Source organism: Panicum virgatum, chromosome 5N (genome assembly GCF_016808335.1).
Source record: "Panicum virgatum strain AP13 chromosome 5N, P.virgatum_v5, whole genome shotgun sequence".
In the NCBI taxonomy this organism is placed as follows: domain Eukaryota; kingdom Viridiplantae; phylum Streptophyta; class Magnoliopsida; order Poales; family Poaceae; genus Panicum; species Panicum virgatum.
The window spans coordinates 42,325,484-42,339,287 of record NC_053149.1 but is presented as its reverse complement, the minus strand read 5'-3'; the positions used below and the strand labels follow the sequence as shown (position 1 = coordinate 42,339,287).

At 48.8% G+C, this 13,804-nt stretch overlaps 2 protein-coding genes and 1 pseudogene across 2 annotated transcripts; 2 read left to right on the top strand and 1 right to left on the bottom strand.

Annotated features, from left to right (window-relative positions):
* The first annotated feature begins 279 nt into the window (after positions 1 to 279).
* On the top strand, positions 280 to 2,531 carry LOC120675852 (mitochondrial outer membrane protein porin 3-like). Its single transcript, XM_039957060.1, has 6 exons — positions 280 to 372; positions 492 to 559; positions 1,138 to 1,248; positions 1,396 to 1,485; positions 1,594 to 1,802; positions 1,920 to 2,531. Exons 1-6 carry the CDS (start codon positions 330 to 332, stop codon positions 2,224 to 2,226), a joined length of 828 nt encoding a protein of 275 aa, XP_039812994.1. The 5' UTR covers positions 280 to 329; the 3' UTR covers positions 2,227 to 2,531.
* A 381-nt stretch (positions 2,532 to 2,912) lies between these two features.
* LOC120677015 (caldesmon-like) lies at positions 2,913 to 4,399 on the top strand. Its single transcript, XM_039958359.1, has 2 exons — positions 2,913 to 3,233; positions 3,332 to 4,399. Exons 1-2 carry the CDS (start codon positions 3,131 to 3,133, stop codon positions 4,117 to 4,119), a joined length of 891 nt encoding a protein of 296 aa, XP_039814293.1. The 5' UTR covers positions 2,913 to 3,130; the 3' UTR covers positions 4,120 to 4,399.
* A 3,411-nt stretch (positions 4,400 to 7,810) lies between these two features.
* Positions 7,811 to 9,864, bottom strand: LOC120674813 (annotated as a pseudogene).
* Positions 9,865 to 13,804: the final 3,940 nt, after the last annotated feature.

The following is a 13,804-nucleotide window of genomic DNA, read 5'->3' as shown; positions in this document are numbered from 1 at the left end:
GAGTGATTAATAAGTCAAACTTTACTTCGAATGACTTTCTTTAGTCAAAATATGTAGATCATTTCCGAACAGAGGGAGTAACTGGTACCGGCCTGTCCTCCTGCGCGCCGTCTGCTTGTAATTGGGCCGTGGTGGGCTGTGCGATTCCAGCTTTCCCACACGCGCGCGACTCCGCCCGCCGCGAGTGACCTGCTTGAGGTGGGTCCCGGAGGCAGCCTCCGCCGTTTGCCACCACGCCGTTTTAACTGGTCGCCGCCTCCGCCGCTGCCACATCACCCCCCCCCCCCCCCCCCCCCGTCCTCTCCTTCTCGCCGCGACCCGCCGCCGCCATGGCACCAGGCCTCTACGCCGACATCGGCAAGAAGACCAGAGGTCCCACCGCACGCCTCCTCCTCCTCCCCCTCCTCTGACCCCGATTCCGTTCCTGGCCGTGTTCTCCGTCGCCCGAGGACCGCCTGATCCTGACGCGTGTGGTTTCGCTTTGCGCGCAGATCTGCTGTACAAGGACTACAACACGCACCAGAAGTTCTCCGTCACCACCTGCTCCCCCCACGGCGTCGTGAGTGCTCTCCCCTTTCCCCTCCCTCCTAAATCCTAACGCAACCACCCGCTCCTCCTCACCCGAACTCGTCTCCCCGCAGCTATCCCGCTATTTCGTGAGGTAACGCTTAGTGGAGTGTATCGCGGCCCGATTCCGTTCGGGCCTGCCCAAATTGATTGGGACCTCCACGCCCATTTCCGATTGGTGGATCGAATCGGTCCCTCTTGTTGCTTCTTTTGCGGAGGGTCGTCTCGCCGATCACCGTTTACTGTTGTGTACAATGTGTGCCGGATTTCATGCTTGGGGTCTAGATTAGATTAGATGGCCAATGTGCAGGATCTGGAGTCCCATGATTGCTGTGGTTCTGCAGTTGCCAAATCACCATTTCTCTTCTCCATCCTCAATGATTTCCTGTAACTGCATCATGCATCTTTTTCTCTCCAACATGCAACCAACCTTCAGTAAATGCGTGCGAGTTAGGGACCTGTTTACCAAGTAGATGAATGGAGCACTAGAATACCGTGTTGGGTCAGTGCATCTTCATACAGCACTTGTAGTTTTTTGCTCGGTGGTGGTGATCTTGGTTTTTCATACAGGCGATCACAGCTGCAGGAACAAGGAAAAATGAGTCCATATTTGGCGAGCTTCACACCCAGATTAAGAACAAGAAGTTGACAGTTGATGTCAAAGCAAACTCAGAGTCAGATGTAAGCTTTAGTGCTATGCTTTTCTCCCTGTTTTGCATGAACCACATTTCTATTTTGATGTTATGTATTGAATTGTGTTTAATGCCCTCATAATCTATACTTGTGAATTTACAATATTTTCTGAGAGTTGGATTTTGCATCTCCCAGCTTTTGACGACAATCACTGTGGATGAGTTTGGAACACCAGGGCTCAAATCGATTCTCAGCTTGGTTGTTCCAGACCAGAGATCAGGGAAGGTATGTCTCTAGAATTCTAAGGACCAAATAATTGTCATTGTCTAGACCGATTTTATCCAACATGGTGGCCAGTAATTAAAATACTTCTCCTTTTGTATGCCTTATCAGCTTGAACTCCAGTACTTGCACGCATTTGCTGGTGTGAATGCAAGCATTGGGCTTAATCCCAACCCTATGGTTAACTTCTCTGGTGTCTTTGGAAGCAAAGCACTCTCAGTTGGTGTTGATGTTTCATTTGATACGGCAACTAGCAATTTCACCAAGTACAATGCGGCACTGAGCCTTACCAACCCAGATCTTATTGCTTCCCTCCATTTGTGAGTATCTTTTCTTTGGTGAGCTACCATATGCTGCTAGATTCACTGTAATTGGAACATTAGTTTTACCATGTCTTCAATTTTACTGTGGTAAATAATCATGAAACTCTTCATCAGGAATAACCATGGTGATACCTTGGTTGCATCTTACTACCACTTGGTAAAGCATCATTCAGGTACCGCTGTCGGGGCTGAGCTGTCACACAGCTTCTCTAGAAATGAGAGCACGCTGATCTTTGGTTCTCAGCATTCGTTGGATCCCTACACCATCTTAAAGGCACGCTTCAACAACTATGGCATGGCCAGTGCCCTTGTCCAGCATGAATGGCGCCCCAAGTCATTTGTCACCATCTCTGGTGAGGTCGACACCAAGGCAATTGAGAAGAGCACAAAAGTTGGTTTGTCCTTGGTGCTCAAGCACTGAGGCACCAGATGTTTTGGACTTCAGGATTTTCCTTTTCGGTTTCAGTGGATTGGAATAACATGGGAAAACATGGCCCGAAGAAGTCGTCTTTGTGGCATCATTTTGATCTTGAATTGTATTCTTTTTTTCCTCCATGATCTGTTCCATAGCCAAATCTTAGGATTGACCTTGCGTTTTAATTCTCAGGACCTTCTGTTAATAATCTCTAGTGATTGTGACAGATTGTAAAGCTTGTCAAACGTGGTGGTGATTGTCTGTTCAGAAAAAATCTGATTGTGATTATTTGGCACTCATTTCTATGTTCATCTGTTGATCCCCTGATGCCATTCATGTGCTTGGATGTCTGTGGAAGATGAGTAGATGAAATTTCGCCCATATGATGTAATCAAATTCCTGAGCTTTTGAGTTCAAAAAAAAAATTCCTGAGCTTTGTTGGGGCTTGATGTTGGTGCTGATCGATGTAATAAGGAGATGTTGGTGCTTGGGCATCTGACGTGCGGCGCATGATAACGTTGTAGTGAAGCAGGTAGCCGAGGGGGCGTGCCGCTCGCCGAAAGGCAGCGGCAGCCGGCAGGGCATGGACATGTCGATCCCTGGAGGTTCCCGAGCCGAGATCCCTATCCCATCCTTCACCCCAAAACATTTGCTGCATACCCCTGCCTCAAAGACAGCAAAATCTTTCCGTGGTGCCCTCAAGAAAAGGCTTGGAATGTGTGGGCGGCTACGCCACCATTGCTCACGGTCACAGGGTTCCTACAGCATATATCTATGTCCGTTCCTGCATCTCCTCACGGCCACGGACCTGGGAACCTACTAGCTACCAAGCTCAACGCCATCAACGCCCGTGCGTGCACGTACGAGGACACCGGCGGCGAGGTCAGCCTCATCGACGCCACCGGCAATAATGGCGGCGAGCAGGCAAGCACCGGCGGCGGCGGAGAACGTGGACCCCGTCTACGAGTGGCTCGACGACGGCGACAGCTACCTCCTCAACCTCAACCTCCCAGGTGCGACGACACCTGACGCGCGCCAGCACATGTTCAGAGTGGTGCGTGCTAACTCTGCTAACCCTGTGTGTCTTGTTCGATCTTGTGGTTGGATCAAGAGTTCAAGAAGGAGGATTTCCGGGTGCACGTGGACGGCGAGGGCCGGCTCACCGTCATCGGCCAGCGGAGGCCCGCGCCCGGGGCCGGCGGCGGGGCCAAGGCGGTGCGGCTCCACAAGGCGTTCCAGCTGCCCAACACGGCCAACCTCGACGGCGTCTCCGGCCGCTTCGATGGCACCGTGCTCACGATCAGAGTGCCCAAGCTGCAGCAGGAGCAAGAGCAACAACCCGCCGCGACGCCGCTGCCTCCTCCATCGACGCAGGCAAAGGAGGAGGCGCGAGTCCCCGGCGGTGGTAAGCCAGCTGCTGCTCTAGATGACAGGGCGGCGAAGCAGGTTGGCCGTGATGAGGCGGAGACGGAGCAGCGGAGGACGATCGAGGCGGCGGAGAGGGCGAGCTTGACGGCGGCACGCAAAGAGGAAGACGACAAGGCCGCCAAGGCCAAGCCCGTGGCGCCGCCGCCCCCGTCACAGCAGCAGCCGAGGGAGGAGAAGGTGGCGAGGGGCGGAGACCGTCGAGACGATGAGGACGAGAAGGCGAGGGCCGAGCACAAGGAGAAGGTCGCCCGCGAGGCCGAGCGCAGGATCGAGGCGGCGCGGGCGAGGGTGGCGGAGGCCAAGGCGAAGGCGGAGCGGGAGCGGCAGTGCGAGCACTGGAAGGAGCGCGCGGTGGAGGAGGGGCTCAAGCTGGCGGACGCGGTCAGCAAGAAGACGGAGGTGATCGCCACGGCCGTCGCTGCCTTCACGCTCGGCGTCTTCGTCTCCCACAAGCTCTTCTCCAGGAGTTGATCCATCAACCCATCCATGAATGGATGATCAAACGACAACAGAGAGATCGAGCACGTCGGCTTAATCATTTACGTGCAGGGCGCCAGGGCTTCAATTCAAGCCTTCTTCAGCGCCTTCACACTGTCGATTGTACTACTATATACAGAGAAGAAAAGTGCAGGTAGCATCATTGTACATACAAACAAATTGTAATCGTGGCAAGGTTGACATGCACAGATACTGATGATCGACCAACCAATGTACGCATTCAGCTTCTTAGAGAACTATCTACTTTATTTGATGAATAGGGATTGCATGCCAAGCGAACAGCTGGTAAATTTCATCCACGAGCGTACAAACAAGGTGAGTGCCACATTATATTTCCATATGGGCGGATGAACGGAACTCCCGTTATTGTTCATGCAGCCAGGCTCTGTCGAGTATTTTTCACACACAGCAGATAGGCTGCTCTTCTGAGTTTTTTTCAGCAACACCCATAGTCTGTCATTGCCTGGCACTATAACCTTATCAAAAGGTAATTCAACTCTTGTTTTTCCCCTGCACAGCATGGCCTCTCTTAAAAGTTGTTTCCTGTGAATATATACATATATATGTACAGTGTGCAATTTCTGTTAATAGAGCTGTTTAGGGGCAGTATATGTATATACTCACATCAAGCATACAAGAATTATATACTAAAAGTTCTGTCTGAAATTTTGCAGCAGCTTATTATGGATTGGCTGCATGCAGGGTATTGGTTCTTCCTCTAGCCCATGAGGTTGCACAGCAATGAGAAGGTCATGCGCACCAAGGTTTGTTCTTCCCGACTCTCTGTTCTTCCCAAAATTACTTTTATTCTGGTCCAACCCATGCCTTTCTTCTTTTCATGCTATAATCAGAGCATATTTTTCTTTTAATATGGTTGTAGCAGTATGCTTGAAACTGTGATAAATACCTGCTTGCTCCAAATCCAGAAACCAATACAACAGTGCTCCAAACCCTCGCTTCAGCTTCCCTTATATGACTTTCCATGCGTGCGAGTAACAAAATTTCCTTCTCTGTTGTGCTCTTGCAGCAAGGGACCCGTGCCATTGGTGCTGATTGGTTGCAGTGCTGTAGCAGGTAGCAGCAGTCAGCAGAGAGCTTAGAGGCAACAACAAGAAGCCATATGTTCTCTGTTACACCCTCTACCGAGGATTATAACTTCCTACCGACATGAAAAAGCTATGTATATTTAGATTTCTATTAGAAGACTAAATAATACCTCTGTAGATTACATGTTTTATTATGAATATGTGCATTATTCTACGTTTTGCTTATCTGAACAAAAAAAGAGGGGCGACAAGGCGCGCGCAAAGTACTTGTTCCACATGAAACAAGAAGTCCACATGAAACAAGAAGCAGAAAATACTTGCTTCCCCCCGACTCCCTCTCAGTTCTGCCTAGCTTATACCCGCCCGCTCGTCCCCTCCAGAGCTCGCTGGAGCCCGATTCGAGGTCGTTGGAGCTCAGCTTGCTAGCCGCATGTCCCCGCGCGGCCGCTCAGCAGCTGCCCGCCGCAGCTCCCTCCCTGTCTAATGGCTCGCCGGCCGCGCTTCCTTTTCCTGCCTGCTCGCTGGCTGGCCACGCATGCTGTCCCTCCCGCTCACCGGCTGGTCTACCACGCGTCTTGGCCCTCCCACTCACCCGCCGGCCATGTGTCCCCGCTGGAGCTCGGCTGGAGGCTGATTTGCCCTAGCCTGAGGTCGACCGGAGGTGGATTCCTGGCAGCCGGAGTTTGGAGGTAGATTTGTGTTAGCTATAGTGTTTATTTTTTCTCAAACATTTTGCATGTTAAGAATTTATAAAGGAACTATTAAAAAAAGAATTTATAAAAGCATGACAAAGACCCATGTTTTGTCTGAGAAATATGGTTATATGGTCTCTATAACACATGCATGTATAGCTGACCAAAACTTATCGAATCAAGGTAAACATGTTAATTTGGACCTTCAAATAGGGGGCCGGGGAATTCGTGATTTACTGGAAAAAGTGTCAGTTGAGATAACCTGAACTACAAGAGCGCATAATATTGATTTTAGGCTTTCGACAGAAGAAAAAAAACACAATCTTATAAACGACCATCAAATTCTCCAGCATTAGAGCATCTCCAACAGTTTGGCAAATCGAGTTGCCATCTTTGATTTTTGGCAAAAACATTAAAAATACTCTTCCAACAGTTTGGCAAAAGACTTGGCAATTTTTGGCAACTTGGGAAAAACCAGCCTCCAACGCGCAAATATACGCACGCGGCGCGCGGTTGGCATCGTGATTTCTAGTCAGGTGGGAGGGTGAAAAAAGAAATAAATAACAGAGAAGGATTCCTGATTTAAGTTTCAAGAAGTGGAAGGGCATAAATATAATTTTGTTTCTCTCTCAGGGTTCCTGATGTAAGTTAGATCTGGGTTTGGCAAGTGAATTATGCCAAACTGTTGGAGATAAGCTGGGTGTGGCTATTTTCCGACCGTTCGTTTTTTTCCTATTTTAGTAAGTTTTTTGTCGTTTCCTGATTTCAAGAAAAAAAATTTAGAGAAAAAATTTTTGAGAAAAAAAAGACAGAAAATTTTGACGAGAAAAATTTTAGAGAGAAAAATTTAAGATGGAAAATCAAAGAAAAAAATTGGAGAGCGGAAAAAAAAATTAAAAAAAATTTAGAAAACAGGGAACCTTCAAGAGAAAAAAATTTTGCAGTGGAAAAAATTTTGCGACAAAAAAAATCAAACCTGGGGAGCTCCGCCGCGCCTCCCCCGCCTCCTCTTGCCCCGGCGCATCCAGGCGGCCGCGGCTCCGGCCCACAGCTCCGAGCAAGAAGCAGCTAGCGACTTCCTTCTCCAGAGTGTTGTGGCGGTGTCAAGATCTCTCTCGTGTCTCTTTCCCTCCTCCGATGTATTCACTCTCTCTCTCTCCCTCCCTCTCCTCCCGATTCATCTGTTGTCTCCAGCCTCCATGGACCATCGCCGAGCTCGGCCGGTGCTTGGGGTCTGGGGAAGGGCCGAGGGGCTCCATGCCCGAGCTCGACGCACTGCCTGGGCGAGGCCCCTGATGCTCCATGGACGAGCTCAGGCGGCCCACGGGACATGCCTGCTAGGCTCCATGCCGGAGCTCAGGCTACGTTCCTGCGTGGCTCCAAGATCTAGCTTGGCGCGCAGCACGGGGAATGCAAGCGGGCCTCCATGGTCGAGCTCGGATGACGGCGAAATTAAACTGATGGAAACGGAATCGAGCAGGCGGTGGCAGGAGCAGTGCTGGAGAGCTCGACCATGGGAACCCAGGAGGTGGATCCGGCGGCGCGCGGCGGCCCAAGGAGCGCGGGATCCCGGCGGCGGCGGCGGCGGTCCTGGAGGCAACCGGGGGGGGCGCTTCAGGGGAAGGCTGCCGGAGGGCCGGCGCGCCGCTCGGATCCGCGATGGGGGAACCCGCCGCAGCGCCGTGCCTCGCCCACGCCGCCCAGGGGAGGTCACCGGAGCTCTACCGCCCTCGCTCGCGCAGCTCCGCCGCGCCACCGCCGCCCGGGATCTCACGGAGAGAGAGGATGGGGAAAAAGGAGAAAGGGAAAAGGGAGCTGAGAGAGGGGAAGGAGAGAAGGGGAGAAGAGAGTGGAGAAAAAAAGGAGTAATAAGTCTTAGAGGGGATGGATCAACGTTTTTTTTTATTTGGCATATCTTTTTAGAAGTTGGCAAAACACAAGATATGCCAAGTAAAATATCTAGAGATCTCTTATTTTGGCTCCCCACTATCCGCCATGCACCCCCTAGGCAGTAGGCACTACAAAATATTACAGGCTAGTTGGTCCCCTTTCAGATCAATCCAAAATTCTGGCAAGTCTAAGGAAATACTGCTGGTCAAACCACTCAAAGGGATCATCCTTCCGAAAATTGGGGAGAGAATTGCCTGCAGCACGTTTGTCAAATGCAAATTGAGCGTCTGGTGAAGCTTTGTTATCCAGTTGAAGTTGTCTACGTTGATTAGCAATCCACTTGTCGTTGCAGCTCTGGACGACTCCAAAGTACATATCATTTAGCACCTTTGCATTCAAAACGAAGAACTTGGCAAAGTCAACTTCTGGTCTCATGCCGGCATAAATAGTTCACAACCACTTTTTTTAGATGAAGCTCAAGGCATTCAATCGGATATAGTGGATTATAGATCCGTGCATTTTTCACAGTCTTCAGTCGGTTAAACTGAATAAAGAAAGTGAAAACATTAATCAGATTATAAATACTGTTTCTAATAGATGTTCATATTGGAATAGAAATCAAGAAAGACGAACACTAACTGTGATATATAGTTTCTCCACACAGGGGAAACATTTGAGGAAGTCAAGAACTGAGTCCAGATTAGGCCCCAAAGACTCAAGGGCCAAAACCCTTACAGTGGCCATCGATGTTCCCAAGCTTAGGGCCATCATTTCCTGTCAAAGGACCAAGAGACATCATGAAGAATACAAATTAATAGCCAGGACATATAGAAAAGCTGAATGAGTACTGGATGGAAAAAAAGGTTTGTTGCCACCTGAAAAGCTGTGGTTCCAAACTCGAGTTTGGAGATGGCAGCTGAAAGCAATCCCACTTTCTCGAGTTTAGACGCCCTCATCACACGGATGGTTGCCGGACCCCGGCCGGGTTCAAGCGGCAACAATCTCTCAAGGCGAGGAGCGTCCTCGACGACCAGCTCCTGGAACTCGATGGCCTCCGAAGGTCCACTGAAGCCGATGCTCCTCAAGAGTTGGGGAACTGATGCGCAGGCGGCCAATGCCGACATTGCGCTCCAGCAAGAGGATCTCCAGAACGTAGCAGCCAGAGAGCAGGCCGTGAACGGCGTCCTCTGATATGGTGACCTCGACCAGGGAAAGCTCCTTGAGGTGGGGAAACTTCAGCGACGGCGCGACCTCATTGGGGAACTCGCAGTAGCCAAATTTAGCCACGCGTAGGGTGGCCGTGAACCGTAACGCCGACGGCGGCATCGGCGGCGGCTGCTGCTGCTGCTGCGGGTCCACGGTTGAGTAGCTGAAGTTTATCTCCCGGAGGCCGGTGAGGGCTCGGGAGCGCAGCCAACCGTCGACCATGGCGAGGCGGTTGCGGAGGCGGAAGCCGGGCATGGTGAAGCACCGCCCGGGGCCGGCGTGGCCGTCGAGGATCTTGGTGGCCAGGTTGGCGTGGTTCGTGTGCTGGCTGCAGAGGCCGTAGTCCACCTGCAGGTTGAGAGGCGCGGCTCGCCAGAGGGGCCGCCACCGCCGGGCGAGGGCCTGCGTTCTGACGCCGTCCCTGGTGGGAAGAAGGGTGATGATGTCCCCGAGGACCTCGTCGGGGAGGTGGCTGATCAGATCGGGGGCGCCGCTGCCGCCGCCGTCTCCTCCATGGTGCCTGTCTTAGCGGCGGGGTTCCTCCTCCAGCCTTATCCTCTCGGCCCTCGCGTCGCCGTCCCCTATGGCGGGATCTCCTCTTCTGCTGCTAATGGAGGAGACGGGCGGCCAATCAATCAGAGAAAATAGATCCTCACGAAACCAAACCAGGAAATAAAGCACTTTAATTTGTGATGGCCGTCGTGCTCGCTCAAGTACCTGTGCCTGCCGTGCAGTGGAGTGGAGTCGATCGATCCGTCTTCTCGATGACCGCTGACCTCCTGCCGGAACGCCGCCGCCTGCTTCATGACGACGGGAGCGAGATGAACGGAGTCGCCGGAACGGCCCCCAAGTGTCCAAGTCCAAGCTCGCCCATTTAACTCCATCGGGACGACAAATTTGGGTGACGGCCGTGTTTAGATCACCATACAAAAAAATTTGGGAAAGAATTTTGGTAATTTAGAGTACTAAATGAAGAATATTTACATAATTTTTTGCATGGATAAATTGTAAATCGTGAGACGAATCTAATGAGCCTAATTAATTCATAATTAATTTATAATTAGTGGATGGTTACTATAGCATCACTGTTGCAAATCATAGATTAAATAAGCTCATTAAATTCGTCTCGCGATTTACAACACATCCATACAAAAAAAGTTTTGTAAATAGACTTCATTTAGTACTCCATGCATGTATCCAAACATTCGATGTGATATTTTTGGGTGTAAAAACTTGGGATCTAGTATATTTCGTTGTTACTTGGCATTTAATATCCAATCATAGATTAATTAAGGTTAAAAGATTTACCTCGTATGAATTAGTTAAACTGTGTAATTAGTTATTTTTTCAACTGCATCTAATGCTTCATGCGTATATCCGAAGATTTGATGTGAAGACCGTTGCCGACCGGTCTGACTGATCAGGTTGACTGGTCAGACTGGTCCACCATTTTGTAGTCTGAGTAAGTTTAGATCTATAATTAGTATTCCTTTTGTAAATCAACTCGTAAAATGATATGTCTTTCCATATATATATATATATATATATATATATATATATATATATATATATATATATATATATATATAGGCCATTTGAGATTAATCTCAATCTATTCAATACAACTTGTTATTTACTTTTTCTAATTTTTCCAATCCCATCTATTGTATTTCTTGTGTCTCCACGCTATTTGAGGGTATTCCGAGTGGTCTACTGACTTCGGGACAATCCTAACTCTATTAGCTCTGACGGGATCCCTCCTGAACTCGTGGATCCCTCCCGATTGGTCTTCTTCACAATTCTCTCTGTAGAACCTGTCTGACCGGTCCGCCCTACCGATCTGATTGGTCGGTGCAGATGAGCTGTTGATGACGACCGTTTCACGATCCGCGCGTTCTAGCGCACTCGATGTACTGGACAGATTTTGCTTTAACACACTTTTTGATGAATTCGGTAGAGAAGAAGATATTCATTGTCAAAAACCGATCTAATATTCCCTAGAGAAGATGGGCTCCCTCGCTGACCTCAACAAGGATAACATCATCTCTGCTACCATTGAGGACCTCAGTGAGCCAAGGAATACTTTAAGGCGTAGTTCTGGAAGAGTTTCAAGAAGGACCATGCCGACCTGGTAAAAAAAAGTGCAAGAATTCATGCCCGTCTTCAAGCCGAACAACAATCAGGTTGAAGAGATACCAATGTTGCTGAATTGACATGTTCCCAACGGTCTAGGTATTATAGTTTACTGACAAAAATCTTCGTCACTTTTGCCTATGGCTTAAGATAAATATAAATAGGTGAGTCCTTGCCTCCTTTCTTTTGAAGTCAGCAAGGATTAGTATGCTACATTCAAGTAGGTCTTCTGCCCAGAGGCGGAAGCAGCATTGGATCTAGTGGGGCTCAGCCCCCTCGAGACCCCAAAAAAAAGAGGAAAAATTCGATTCATGCCACCACAACTCCGTGAAATTGGGTTTCACGTTGAAAATCATGCCACTCAATGGCATGGATTTCAACATAAAATCCAACTTTGTGAAATTGTAGTGGCATGGATCCAACTGACTCAAAAAAAAAACCATGGAGCCTCTCTTGATTCCCCCTCCATTTTTTAGAAGAAAAGAGTTGGAAGGAGAGAACAAGAAAGGGAGGGAGATGAATAAGAAATCAGCCCCCATTTAATCAATTTTGGATTCGCCACTGCTTCTGCCGTTTGGGTAGTCCTTGCCTTCGTTATTATTGTATCCTAACTTGTATCTTCCGACTAAAGTAGATTCTTCGAATTCGATATTCTTTTCAGGTAAAAATTATTGAACCCTGAACTTCAATTGAAATTCAATCATTCAAGAAGTTTCTTAAAATTTAAATTTTGGACTCTTTTAAATGTAACTACCCGAGAGTTAGTTTTGATGCTCACTAAGTTTTGATGCTTACCAAATTTTCTTTTCTCCTATTGCAACACATCTATTGTATTTTGTAGTGGAATTATAAACTGTAGTAAACTTGTTCACTTGCTACCTGCCAAAGAAACTTATTCGGAGGTGTTCGTATCTTAGTGCTCATATTAAAAAATGCTAAACTTTAGCACTAGTTGATCCAAACCGGAGTAACTTCAATCAAGGCATAAACTCTTTGTTAATAAAAAAGATATGAGTACTTAAAAAAAGAGAACCTATTCGGAAAAGATAGGAGTACTTAAAAAAAGAGAACCTATTCGGAAGGTATTTTGCTGTTCTCTGCTACTACTCGGAGTTCTTTTTTTTTTGCGAGTAACCAGCACTCGGTTTGATGCAGCAAATACTCTAACTCATATACGCCGTGGGGAGAGAAGACTGAGAGCAACCAGGGACTGCTGAGCTGACACATGTCTCGTGCACAGCCCGATGCCGGCCTTGGAATTGATCCACGCCGGTTCACGGACGTGGCCGCTTCCCGTTCACGGATGTGGCCGCTTTCCGTCCACGAGATGATTGTTCCGTCGATGTTCCTTGAAAAATCCAGCGCCGCTTAACGCCGCCGCCTCCGCATGGCTCGCACCGACCGCTGATGCAGGCGGCCGCGGCTCCCGCTGAACATGGCCGCCGCCGCGGCTCGGTGCGCCGTCTACTGCTGAACCTCGCCGCCGGCGCGAGGGAATGCAGTTCCTAGTTGTCGGTGTTTACCGCCAAGACTACTCAGGTATACCCTTAGCAATAAGGTTTGTAGGTAGGGATCGACTGCTCTGGAACTCGATGGTGCAAGGAACACAAAGATTTAGACAGGTTCGGGCCGCGAGTTGTGTAATACCCTACGTCTTGTGTGGTTGTTTGTATTGTCTTAGGTGTTGATGTTATTTTGAGTGGGTCCCTGCCTGCCCTTATATGTCCGGGGGGGACAGGGTTGCATGGAAAGTTCTAGCCGAGTACAGTTGGAGTCCTACTACAACATAATCGGGTAGTTTCCTTTGTACTGCACCTAGTTCTACGCCTATTCGGGTAGTTACAAAAGGGGTAAGGTACATGCACGAGCTATCCCTTGCTCTAGAATATTCTATGCTTATAAGCAGTCCCGCTGCCCCGGGTCTGACAAGCCCCCGAGCTCTTCGTAGCCGAGTCCTGCAGGCGTCGAGTACTAGGCTAGGCGTCTTCGAGTACTTCAAGCAGTCAAAATGTCTTCCTGGTTGCTTCTAGACCTTCATTCAGATACGTCGAGTAGTCCTCCAAGTACTTCCGGTTGCTCCGAGACTGTGAGGTGCTGAAGCCCCGAAATCTTGATCATATATGGTGCGCGAAGTACTCGCGCTCTATATAGAGTAGCCCCCGAGCCTTAGGTTGAATCGCAGAATCAGGCTGAGGGTCATTTCAGTCTTTTTCCTTCATTATTTTCCAAAAAATTGAAAAATAAATCTCTGATGCACATATCCCGCAGCCCCCAAGCCTTAAATCAAAATCCCTTATTCTGCGGGTAGTCCCCGAGAAAAGATTTGGAATTAAGGATATAAGACGTCGCATCAGATTTTATTCTTCAAAATATCTGTAGGTTTAATCAGATCCAGTATCCGAAAAGACCCCTTTTTCGGGTAAAAAATCCCAGAAAAATGATTTGATTGGATACGTCACACTGATTGCACCCGAAATATCTTCAGAAATAAAACCCGGAATGTATATCCTTTTACTATACACTCACATGGGACTATACTGTATGGTGAGTCTGCATTATTACATCCGTGAGTGTTGCAACTGTAGCTTCACGGGTTGTCCTCCTATAAGGTCCCTTATGGCTATAAAATGTGGGTGAGAAGCCTTTGCTAGAAGCACCAATCGTTCAGAAGCTATGGCTTGCATTTGGTGT